This window comes from Cyprinus carpio, chromosome B9, assembly GCF_018340385.1.
Source record: "Cyprinus carpio isolate SPL01 chromosome B9, ASM1834038v1, whole genome shotgun sequence".
Taxonomy (NCBI): Eukaryota; Metazoa; Chordata; class Actinopteri; order Cypriniformes; family Cyprinidae; genus Cyprinus; species Cyprinus carpio.
The window spans coordinates 11,355,163-11,368,207 of record NC_056605.1 but is presented as its reverse complement, the minus strand read 5'-3'; the positions used below and the strand labels follow the sequence as shown (position 1 = coordinate 11,368,207).

General features: G+C 37.0%; 1 protein-coding gene across 1 annotated transcript; it reads right to left on the bottom strand.

Annotated features, from left to right (window-relative positions):
* Positions 1–6,818: 6,818 nt before the first annotated feature.
* On the bottom strand, positions 6,819–12,944 carry LOC122138455 (melanoregulin-like). Its single transcript, XM_042730935.1, has 4 exons — positions 11,997–12,944; positions 10,760–10,850; positions 9,838–10,001; positions 6,819–9,621 (listed from the first exon to the last, which is right to left on the bottom strand). Exons 1-4 carry the CDS (start codon positions 12,174–12,176, stop codon positions 9,544–9,546), a joined length of 513 nt encoding a protein of 170 aa, XP_042586869.1. The 5' UTR covers positions 12,177–12,944; the 3' UTR covers positions 6,819–9,543.
* Positions 12,945–13,045: the final 101 nt, after the last annotated feature.

Sequence of the window (13,045 nt, the reverse complement as noted above, 5' to 3'; positions counted from 1 at the left end):
TGAGCTAATGCTTTAAAAGGAGTCATGAACTGCCTTTTTTATTTTGTACTGTTCTCTGAGGTCCACTTATAATGTTATAAAGATTTGTACATCAAAAACATCATAATGTAGAAGTAATAAGCTATTTTCTGTGCTGTTTTTTACTGCCTTCATCAGAACACTCTGTTTGAAGAGGTGTGGTGGACTGTAAACTCAGAGGTAAACAGCCACTGTTATGATTGGCTAACAGTTGTGTATACATCCTTCACAGATGGACGCTGATGTGATTTAAGTTAAAAACATTTAAATATTTAGTATTTAACAGACAAATCCATAGTGACCACGTAATAAAAACAGTTAGACTTGTGTGTTGCGACATTACTGTCAGATCCAATATAGTCAGCACAGCATTGTCTTTTTCATCGCCAGCAACGTCGAATGGTGCTTTGTTTGTAAATTAACCCACGGTAGAATGAAGTGAACAAAGGACCAAGTTTTTACTGAAGCAGTCTGGATCTTCATTAAAAATAAAGTTCATCCACTCTTTCCCAACGTTGGGATCATAAGGAAGGCGATGCAAATATGTTTTTGCACAACTTGGCACTGTACAGCGTTGTCTTCGAAGCCATCTTTACCATGGCTGCTTTTCCCAAAAGCATTGTGAGCTTAAGTACGTACATCATAGACCCACTGAAACCAATGGAGCTACGATCAACTTAGGCTTACAATGTTTTTTGGGAAGAGCAGCCCATTTGGTTTCTGCGTAGACCAGCATTTGCCTCTCTCGATATTTACACTACATGCACGAATCAGTGGGCGGGGCTAAACAGGCAGCGATGTAGAAGCAGGCGTTGATCTTCTTTGGTGGAGGCGGTGTTTAGCCAGACTATTACATCATAAAGTGGCACATTACACAACCTGTTGTTTTTGAAGAGTTGCTTCAATATAAGCTGTTTTTTGACAAACAAGAAACTTTTGAGTTCTGTTACTTACAGGATGTATTTATAGTACAATTACTTCCTATATGTCAAAAGATCCAGGGAATTTTGATTTCTCAGTTCATGACATTTTTAAAGTAATCTTTCAAATAGACTCACAAACTCTGGTCTGAGCTGCAGTTTGAATTCTCCATTAAATGAACTCACTGAATCTGCCAGAGCAATGCATCATGGTCGATGCATCTTTACTTCAATACAGATTAGGCTGCACTTACTTTCTGCTTCATCAAAACAGCACAAATAAAAGATCTTTACTTTATCTGTATACTTCCTATAACTTACTATAAGCCTAAAAAGTTTGGGAACCCTTGATTCCGGCTATAGGTGATATCAGATACGGACAACTTATGAGTGTATTTTCTATAGAGGTCCAGAAGCTCAGTGATTTTTCTGTGGGGTCGATGGAGCTTTTTTGAGCCTCAGGCAGGTGATGTCAGTGTGTGAGTCACTGTCTGAAGCTCAAGGTAATATAGAGACGTCTATAAGATAAAAGTACACAGGTAACAGTCATGGAACAATTTTCTCAATATGTGCTTCTGTCTGACCAAACACATGCCCTCAGGTGAAAGGCCACAGTGCACAGATTAGATCTCGCTGAAAGACGTCATGCCTTGAAATACAAGCTAACCTGTCTACGCAACCGTCTTCATTTTCAGTAAAAAACAGAAGACGTAATGACTCTATATCAAGTCCAAAACCAAAGTAAGGATTCTTTCTTTTTTTAGAAATTTATATAGATACTCTAACAGAATAAATACTGGCAATAACTCATTCAATTACATGTGATTCACTTCATCATAAAACATACGTTTGTTTTCCTTTGATAGCAGTAATCTGCGGGGCGTTCCTGTAAAGGATGCACAGAAGTATCTTGCTGAGTTCAGTAATTATCTGACTGTACCGTGCAGATGCTTCAATGTGCGTGAATAAATCATGCCATAAAAAGGGAGATCCCTGCTCAATTATAGCCTTATATCTACCACACTGGGCTCCGACCTCTACCAGACTTCCAGCGCTGGGCGTTTACTCACAAGTGAATTCAGTTGTGTATGTGTCTGTGATATCTGGCTGTTTCTTCAACTTCAGGCACTTTTATGTTCTAACAGATTCATTAAAACTTCATTTTCTTTGTCTAGAAAGATGGCATTAAAACATTAACATAATTGTCATGTCACTTCCACCACAACTTACAATTTTGTCCCCATTAAAGTGCTTAACTATGAAAAATTTAATAAAATTAGGTCTATATTTCCACATAATTAAACAAACAAACACACAATTACAAAAGTCCAAAATTAAATGTACAGAATGTTTTTGTTTTGTGTGTGCCAACATTCATTGGTAATTAGACGTTTTTGAAAGAGCTCTTCTTTTTTCCTGTTACGTGGCACTCTGAATTTCTCTCTTTCTTTCTGCACACTTTTTCTAACTGCTGTCTGCATGATGTTATTGTTATACTGGACGGTTTAGTATTTCAAGGTCATAGAGTCATTTTTGGTGAGAGCCAGTTTTCCATGGGAACATACACACAATCAAATGTGCATTTGTTTTGCAGGGCAACCGACACAGTCAGATTAACATAGCATAGATCAGGATTTATCAAAGTTTTTTTCAACCAAGGACTACTTTCATAACGTCAGACTATTTATTAATCCCCTCACCTTCATAAAGCATTGTGAATTACATAACAGTACAAGTCTTCATAGTCTTTGCAGAATTAGAATTGGGATAGAGTTTTGTACTGCATCTTAACCTTTTTGACTTTACAAAATGCTGTGATTTATGGTGAGCTAATTGGTTTGGTTGAAGGTTTAAAATCCATATGGAGACCATTAATGAGAACACTACACTATACCATACAAAAGTTTAAAAACTGTTAGATTTTTTAATGTTTTTGACATCTTTTACAAGGTAAAAGTAAAAACAGTAGTACTGTGAAATGTACCATTTAAATTTACAGTAATATTTATTTAAAATTAATGTTTTCTATTTTAATATATTTGGAATATAAATGGAATTTGTGATGCATTTCTATTTATTTGATTAACAGTGCGTTCAAAAGAACAGCATTTATTTGAAATAGAAATCTTCTGTAACATTATACATGCATTTACTGTCACTTTTTTAAAATCATTTTAATACATCTTTGCTGAATAAAGTAAACCTTTCCAAAAGGTACTACTTAACTACTGGAACAATAAAGATCACTGTTGCACTCTACAATACCAAAGTTTTGTGATATTTGTTTTCAATTCAGACACTTTCTGCTGACCCTTTGCCTTTTTAAGACGGGTTTTCAGACACATTAGTCACTACAGACACATTACAACTCAGACTTGACACTTGTCTCAAGCACATACCATGCTGAATTCAAACGGCAGTAAAGCTTTCTCTTCTGAATGTTTATCTCCATTCAGAGGGCCTCTCTCTTAAACAAATCTCTCTGCTCACCTCTCTCCCCCTGAGCGCTTGTGACATAACTGCACATTTCACCCTCCAAGCACATCTGGATTTCTGCTCTCCTCCAAAGAGACTGTGTCACCCCTCAAAGCTGCTTAAACCAAACTGTTTAAATCAGTGAATAGCATAAGAAACAAAAAACACTGGACGACTCAATGCCAGTGTGCTTACGTGCAAAATTTCAGATTCAATATGGTCCAGTCTCACGGGAACAGCGCATAATGGGTTTCATTTGTGGACTACGTCAACTGACCCAAATAAGTCTAACGTTTCTTGAGGGGGTAGTGTGAGTATGCAGACTTGGCCAAAGAGGTCAGTTTAGGTTGGGGAGTGTTTCGCTGTGAGATAAACCAGAGTAGAGCAAGGCTATAGATAAGGACACAGCTCAGGAGTCAACTGGATTGATTTAAAGTTTAGGGTTATCCTACCTCAGTCGCTTGACCTGACCCTTGTGTTGTTTAGGAAGGAAACAGCAAAGCAGATTGTAGATTTAACATGATTTATGTCCCCAGACAAAATACCTTCAACCAAATATCTATGCGATGACAATGGACTGGGCCACTGGAGTCCATTACTGTCAAGTATCATACTCTTCAAATGTTAAGCTGTGTGTGAAAAAGTAATTAACTGTTGTAAAACACAAAACACTAAATCATTATTTTAATTTTTTTTTTGTTATGCTTTTAAAGCATAATAAATATGTAATTACAAATTAATTTAAATGCATTACAAAAGTTTCAGCATAAATGACAATAAAGTAGATTACTATGAATGCTTGCATTAGAATGATACATTACAAAGTACACTTTAACTGTATTTCACAGACTATAGAAGTAATTATGAAATTACTCATGTTTAAGTCTTAAAAAACACATTTTAATATTGAAGTCCATAAACATTCACAATGGTCATTGTGATTATTGGACTCCTGATGTAAAAATTATTGGACTCCATTATTAAGTTTTTCCTCAGCTTTTCTTTTTACATCAGAAAAGAAAAAAAGAATACTGTTGCTCTCTGAATTTTAGTATTGTGACATTAAGAGTTCATTAAATACAGCAGACTGGGGAAAATAAGCTGTATTTGGAACGACTTAGCCTACACATGTAATAAGCTGCATTTTTACTTACCTACAGTGACCTTTCACCTTTTGTCTCTGAAGAAGTATGCTATCCAACATGCCTGGGGCTACATGCTCCTTTTTTACTGTGATGCAAAAATGTAATTTTTCTTTTATTTGAATAGAGAGCTGTGCTATGCTGGGGCCTCATGAGGAGGACAGTAAAGAAACTGTGCTGTTCTTTCAGAAGGACTGACATCCGTTTATTTAACTGCACCACATATGTTAGCCAATAAGAGGCCACTGTCCAATCACTGATGACTTTAAGCCACAGACTGCATTCCCTCAATAAGGAAACATGGTATAGACCCCTCAGAGCAGAAGCAAGGATCATATATTAAATTCTTATCTCCTTTAGAACCTAATTCAACATGAAAAAAAGAAAGAAAAAGAACATCGTGGATACAGTGAAAGAGCAAATATACGGCAACCTAAGAAAAGCTCTGGGCAGTATGCATCTATCTCTCCACTGCACACTCTAGTCACATCTGTATAGAGTTTTATTTAAGTTGTCAGACAGTTATGGTAATATGTTTATAAAATACCAAACAAATGAGGACACAAAGGCATGATGTCTTAGTACAGCAAAGTTATCCATATGGGATGAGATACAGATGTTTGAAACTTGGTTTCTTTTTTACTAATCGCTCAAATGTACAGGAAAACAGCACTGGTCCTAAAACAGAGCCTTGAGGAACATCATACTCTACTGTTGTGTTTTCTGACATTTCATTGGTAATAAAATAATTATAATAGTTTAGTTTTAAACTTAGAAGTACCAATGCATCAATAAAACCCACAATGTAGATGTTCAACACAAACCTGAAATTAAAGAGGTCATATGATGCGATTTCAAATTTTCCTTTCTCTTTGGAGTGTTACAAGTTCTTGGTGCATAAAGAAGGTCTGTAAAGTTGCAAAGACTAAAGTCTCAAATCAAAAGAGATATTCTTTATAAAAGTTAAGAGTCAGCCACACCCCCCTTAAAACACCTCATTCTAACACACCCCGACTCATCTCTACGTTACGATGTGGGAAGATTTGCATAACGCCACCCTAACGTTCACGCAAAGAAAGAAGGCGTAACTTTTATTCTTGCTGTTGCCGCCGCCATGTCATGGAGACGCTGTTTCGTTGCAAAAGCAAAAATACTCTTGGCCTTCCAAAAGAGGACACGACTAGAAATCAGTGGTTAAGTTGTATTTACAACACTGTTCCAGAACAGTTCAACCCAAATATTCAGATGTGTGCAGCGCATTTTACGGAGGACGAGGACTGTTTCCTGAACCAGTAGCCTACAATGCTTCTGTCCACAAAGGCCATTTCTATAAAGTGGGGCAATTCCAACTTTGCAAGGACAGTCTGGCGCTTCTTACTCACAGCCTGTAAGTACGGTTTACATATTTAAAGAATTTGCCACTGATGATTCAAACGCGAGTTTTGAGCAGTGTAGAGTAGTGCTTGTTGTTTGTCATTTCTCTGATGACAAATGCAGACATGGTTTTATGTTTACGCAGCGCGATACGCAACGTAACACGGAAAAAAAAGTATAAATCATTATAATCAGTAATTATGTCTCCACTGGATGCAACAGAGGCATTCGGCCAATCACAACACACTGGATAATTGGCCAATCAGAGCAGACCTCGCTTTTCAGACCGATGAGCTTTGTAAAAATCGATGCGTTTCAGAAAGGCGGGGCACAGAGAAGCAACAATAATGTAGATTATGTGGAAAATAATTTATTTTTTTAACCTTAAACCGCATAAACACATTACATTGCACCAAATACACAAAATAATGTTCTTTTTAGCAACATCATATGACCCCTTTAAAGATATGGTATATATTCTAAAATATAAAACAAAAACTTTAATGTGCAAAAATATAAAACCAAAACTTTAATGTGCAAAAAATAAGAAAAAAAGTGTTGGCAAGAAGAAAAAGAAGCCCATATTCATTAAATTTTTTAAAAAGAAAATCATCAAATCATAAAACATTGATGCAACAAGTTACTAAAATACAAAATGGAAAATTAGGCCTAATAGTGGGGAAATAACTTTTAATTGTCCCACTAAATCATTTCATTAGGGTTCAGCTGCTCAGTAGTTCCTGCTCTGTCTGCTCATCTGAAAGCTCTGTATTTTCTACTTACGTTATTAAACTAACCTACTATACCATTCCATTTGATCTCTGAGATCCATATTATTGGGAAAAGGGAGAGATGTCTGGCTCCAGGTCTATTTACCTCACAGGGTAGCGGAGCAGAGAGAGAGAGAGAGAGAGAGAGAGAGAGAGAGAGAGAGAGAAACAGAGAGAGCGAGAGAGAGACAGGTCTGGCCGCTCTATTTGCCAAATATTCTTATGATGAGAAAACCATTCTCACATCCCCCATCATCTGTTAAACGCACTTGCATAGGCACATACTGGTATTATACACATACAGTGGCCCCAAAAATATTTTAATACTTTTGGACTGGATACCTAAGTCATACTTAAAAATGTATGAATCTTGTGGTGTTACACAAAATATTAAACTAAGTGACATTATTAACAAATATTGTTAGGGCTTTGCTGTTGATTGTAGGTACTTCTGCCATAATTGAGAGATTTGACATTGCCTGTAAATGACATAATATTTCAGTGTTCAGTATTTTAGTTTCAGTATGATCATTAGATAAATCAGGCACTGTTTTTAGTACTTGGAATAATAAGGAGTGTTGAGACCATGGTAAACTGTTAGTAATGGAACATTTTGGTTTCCTGTAAGTAAATAAAGTTTCCCAGAGTTAGTCAGTGAGACTACACATAGTTTTGATGTTAGTATATGCTACACGCTTCAGCAAACAACACACGTAGGTCACACCCTGTGGTGTGTGAGATGCAGGGATAGGGTAATGTCAAAATCTAAGACCAGTAAAATCTTTATTTTCTATTTTTTCAATAGAAAATAAAGAGTAATAAAGAGTAGGCTAAAACAAAAACTAACAAGATTTAAAGGATTAGTTCATTTCTGAATTAAAATTTCCTCATAATTTCATCACACCCATGTCATCCAACATGTTTTTTGAGGAAAACATTCCAGGGTTTTTCTCTATATAGTGGACTTCTGTGGGGTTAACTGGGTGGAAGGTCCAAATCAGTGCAGCTTCAAAGCATTCTACACGATCCCAGATGAGGAAGAAGGGTCTTATCTAGCGAAACAACTGGCCATTTTCTGAAAAATAATAAAACATTATATGCTTTTTAACCTCAAACGCTTGTCTTGTGTAGCTCTGCAATGCGTATGCGTACTCTTGTACAGTTCCATTCGAAACAGTTAGGGTATATCGAAAAACTACCATCTCATTTTCTCCGCCAACTTCAAAATCATCCTACATTGCTGCAGAAGTACTGACCCAGTCTTCAAAAGTGAACATGCTAAGAAGTTCAAAAGCCTTTTACAAAAAACGGTAAAACAGCGATGTAGGAGGAAGTGAAGTTGGAGGAGAAAATGAGATATACTAAAATAAAACTAACCAATTTTTCCACCACAGTCCCATAGCGGGACAGTTGGACAACTCTGTTTGTCATTTTTTTTTTCTTCTGTTGGCATGTATTAAATCCAACAGGATCTAGGCAACTGGAAAAAGTATAAGATTTCTTGTGCAACTCGAAGATACACCCGTAGTAACTTGAGCAACACAGCTAGAGATAGAGAAGAAAGAGAAGTAGAAACACTAAAGAAAGGGTGGCAGGAGTTGAAAGGGAAGAAAGTTAATAAAGAGTGAATGAAAGAGTGGGAAATGACCGAAGAAAATAAAAAAGGACAGACACTCTGCTATACGATAGGACTGACCCAGTTGTAGAGCTGATATGAAGTTGGACTCAAGCAGTAATAAGAGTCATTATGAAATACAATCACATATCCTTCATAAGGATAAAATGCTCCGATTTTCCTCCATCTGCGAGGTGAATGGGGGCAGTTCATCTTTCATAGACAGACCCCGAGATGATGTAAACTGTAGAGTTGGACCCTGTCCTTTCTTTGGTCATGGATGAATATTTCCACCAATTGCTAGAGGGACGTGACAACAAAGCCAGGACTATCACACTGACATGAACACATGCACACGCACGCACACACATACACACACACACACGCACGCACACACATACACACACACACACACACATAATCAGAACAAGGTGTTTCTGTTGGCCCTCAGCAATAAGAGAGAGCCAAGCTTGAAAACTCAGAAGATTTATAATAAAGCCCCCTCCTCCTCCTTACACTGCTTTCGCAAACTCTCTCTCTCTTTCTCTGCTCCACATCTGTTTCTGGCCCCTCAGATCAGGCCCAGGAGACAACAATATATAGGTCAACGTGCACAGCTGAAACTATGACCACACTCACTTATTATCTGATATTAAACAGACATGCATGGCATCAAGCAGAGAGTTACGAAATACACTGTAGTCAATCTTCATCATGGGATGTCGTGTCTTTAGATGTGTAGTGAGCTCATGCTGGACTACTGCTGAGAGGAAAAAAACAGCACTTTCAAATAGGTTAGACTGACCTCTGCTGGCTAATCTGATCAAGTACATAAAATCACAAAAGGGGATATTCTATTCACATTAACACGTAGGCTAACTGAGAATAAAGTAAACCCTGTAGGTTTAGTTAGATTCAATTATTGAGATTAAATTATATTATTTATTAAAAGTGCATTCAGTAATTCTTATTTCGGAATCTTTTAGACAGCTGTCTATCTACAGGGATCAGTATAAAAGTCTTTTGAGTTTTATGTAAATAACAGTGTTACTAGTGAGTTTTAGAGAGTGTCTACACCACAATAAAAGCACTTATCCAGGGGCACCGCTACAGTTACTGGGCCCCCTGAACAGTATGTTGACTGAATTTACTGATAAAAACTTTAAAAACGTTGCAGAAGAAGCATCAAAGAGAGCGAACGAGTCCAAACTTAAAAGTTCCTTTACATCTCAAGACTCAATTCTTGGATATTTCTCTTTGGCCAGCCGCACAAAGTCTTCAGCACTGTCCAGAGACACCAGTCGATCCTAGGAAATGATCATAATTAAAATGCTCATTATTCCAAAAGTCCTTCAGCTCCACCGAGCTGCTTGTAAAAGTGGCACATCCTTAAGTAAAATATAATCATGTAGAAAACTAAATTTTTTACATTACATGTTTATCATGATAAGTCCCTTTAACGTACACATACAGTAAAGTATCGAGACTGAGGACTGTCATTTATGATGCAGACATTTATTCACCATGACAAAGATGTATCTTTCACTGTTGCTGAGTCCACGGGGGAAGAGGACTGTCTCCTCTGACACTATTTGCAGAAATTCTCTGGCTTTCTCCATATTCTCCCAGTCACTCAGAACCGTCTGTCTGTTCACTGTCAGTAAGGAGTCTGCCTCCTTCTGGTAACCTGGATCAACAACATACATGTACATTGACATGACTGCACTTCCTCAGACACAAAGACATGCTCACACTCCACTGCCATTAGATTGGCAAATTAGGGTCACATTTGACTTGTTATGCTATTACTATTATGTTAACTGGCATTCTGCTTTGTACATTTAAGCATAAATAATTGACATTTTTAAAGATAAAATGAGCATTGTTCTTGTAAGCCCTCACAAGAGCTGGAAAAGGAAGAAAAAAGAAAATTCAGCAAGACAGATATATATGAAAAAAAATAGACGACAAATATAGTATACATTTAAAAAATATATATACAAATAAATACACTACCATTCAGAAGTTTGGGACAATAAGGCGGTAAGAAATATTTCATTACAAGTTCTGATTTATTTTAAAATGTAATTTTATTGTGATGTTCAAGCTTCAGTCTTCAGTGTCACATGATCCTTCAGAAATTATTCTAATGTGCTGATTTGCTGCTTAAGAAACATTAAATTTTATAAACATTTCTTAGCTGTGCTACTGAATATTTTTTTGAAAACTTATATTTTTCAGGATTCTTTGATATAAAAAGAAGAGCATTTTTCCCCTTGCTAAATAAAATTAACTTCTTTAAAAAAAAAAAAAACTTTCTGACTTAATATATTAAACATAGGCTAGTGTATATAAATACAGCATACAACGATAATATAAACATAAATAATACATTTATACAATAATTAAAAAAATAAATATAAAAATAATTATAGTCCACCTCACCCAGCTGAAGCAAGATCTTCTTCCAGCGTATACAAACATCTTTACGAGCACACCTCAGAGTGTGGATATCATAGTTCAGTTTCTCCCATTCCTAACACACACACACACACACACACACACACACACACACACACACACACACACACACACTTGTTTCGGTGAATTGTGGGGACTTTCCATAGACTTTTATTACTTTTATACTGACCAAACTATATTTTCTATCCCCTAACCCTAAACTTACCCCCTACAGAAAACCTGTTTGCATTGTTACACTTTCAGATAAACATCATTTACTATTTATAATATTTTTTTTTCCCTCATGGGGACCGCAGGTTTCAGGTTTTACTATCCTTGTGGGAACATTTGGTCCACACAATGTAGCATAAACAAGTACACACACACACACACACATACAGACAAATACTGGAAGTGTGGTCAAAGAGCAAGCAAGAAAGAAAGCTTTGAAGAGCTTTGTGGATGGAGGCATAGGTTGCGTGGCAGAACATCACTATTGGGTTACCGTCGATTGACTCTAATAAGTTCGTAAGTGCATTATAGACCATGTGCTCTTCCAGCTGTCCACACCCTGACAAACATGAGAAAAGTTCAAGCTATACTGTATGAAGTGGACACTGACATACAGGAAACATCACCAAGATAAGGTTGTTAGAATCACATGCATTGCATTTTATTTAAACAAGCAGGACCAAAGATTAATACTGAGCAAGAATTTCTACTCTGATCATGTGACTATGATTCAAATGTGATGCACCAGATCGGTGTCTTCACCTCACCTTAGGGTTGTGTCTGAAGTGAACTGTTCATCACTTGTCTTTCTGGTACAGTTGCGCTGAATTCAATTTAAGAAAATTGGCAAATTACATCGGCCTAAATTCCGACGTATTAACTCGTAGTCAAAATCCAATACAAAAAAGTCAGTCAAAGTCACATCTATTCTAAAGCAGAGAGCAGAAGGTATGGAAGAACTTATGGATTTTTTGCTGATTCAGGCATAACTGCATAACTGCAATTTTCCATTCCAATGTGCTACTTTTCCATTGATTTTCTATGAAAACACGCTAGACTGATGTGTATGATAGCTGTGTATCGTGGGTAGAGACAACTCCTGTCTGGATAATTAAGAATTAACTTGTAAAATATATTCACTTGCTTAGTTCTGTATTGGTTTTCGCAGTCCATGCTTGTATCTCAGAGTGCATGTGTATTTGTTCTTCACCTCAGTATCTTTGTTTACTTTGTTCCTCATCTTGATGAATGCATGTAATTCAGCATCTGATTCCCCCTCAGTAGTGGAGATGGAAGTTTGAGTACTGCTCCAGGTCCTCCCCTCCTTTTCAGGTCCAGATCTGCTGTCCTGCAGCTCATGAGCCACGGCTGTCTCACTGCCACCGGACATACTGGACCTCGTGGAAGGGCAACACTGTATTTAGAGACTTTATTATTTAGACTTTAGACCAGGGTTGGAGAACTCCGGTCCTGGAGAGCCGCAGCCCTGCAGAGTTCAGCTCTAACCCTAATAAAAACTCACCTGCCTGTAGCTTCCTTTAACCCATCAGACCTTGATTAACTTGTTCAGGTGTGTTGGATGAGGGTTGAACCAAAACTCTGCAGCTCTCCAGGACTGTTTAGCTCCCCTGCTTTTGACTATTAATATTATTATGTATTATCTTTTTTCATAATACAATTGTCTTTATATATATAATCTATACAAGAAAAAACTTTGTCGCTTACCTTAATATACAATCTTTCTCCTCCGCAGTTTCATGAATAGGACAGCAGCCAGAATAAAAGCCACCCATTTAGAGCAACAAATATAGATGGAGTTTTTCCCTTAAAATGAGCTAAAATTCAGTACATCATACTCATAGTTATTATTATTGTTCCTTATAGTAGAGCCAACATCCTCCACGCATTAGGACAGAAATTTGTGCTGCCAAAGTTATTTCTCACAGGCGGTGTCCTTAACTTGTTAATGAGCGACTCTGGCCATGTGACTGCACTGTTTAAATTCCCTTGGGACTAACCAAGATCAAGACAGAAACACTACATCTGGAACTGCCTTATTTTAGATGGATACATATATGTTTATAATAGAAATGGCTACTACTTCATGTGACCCTCATCTGGGACCTTTCTTTCTAACTAAATTGCTTCACAATTCTAAGAACTATCAGAGGTTTAACATTCCACAGAACCTTTTAGAACCAAGAAATTGTTTTGAGCTATGTCAGCGTCTGGAAGATGTTAGTGATTGGACAGATTCAG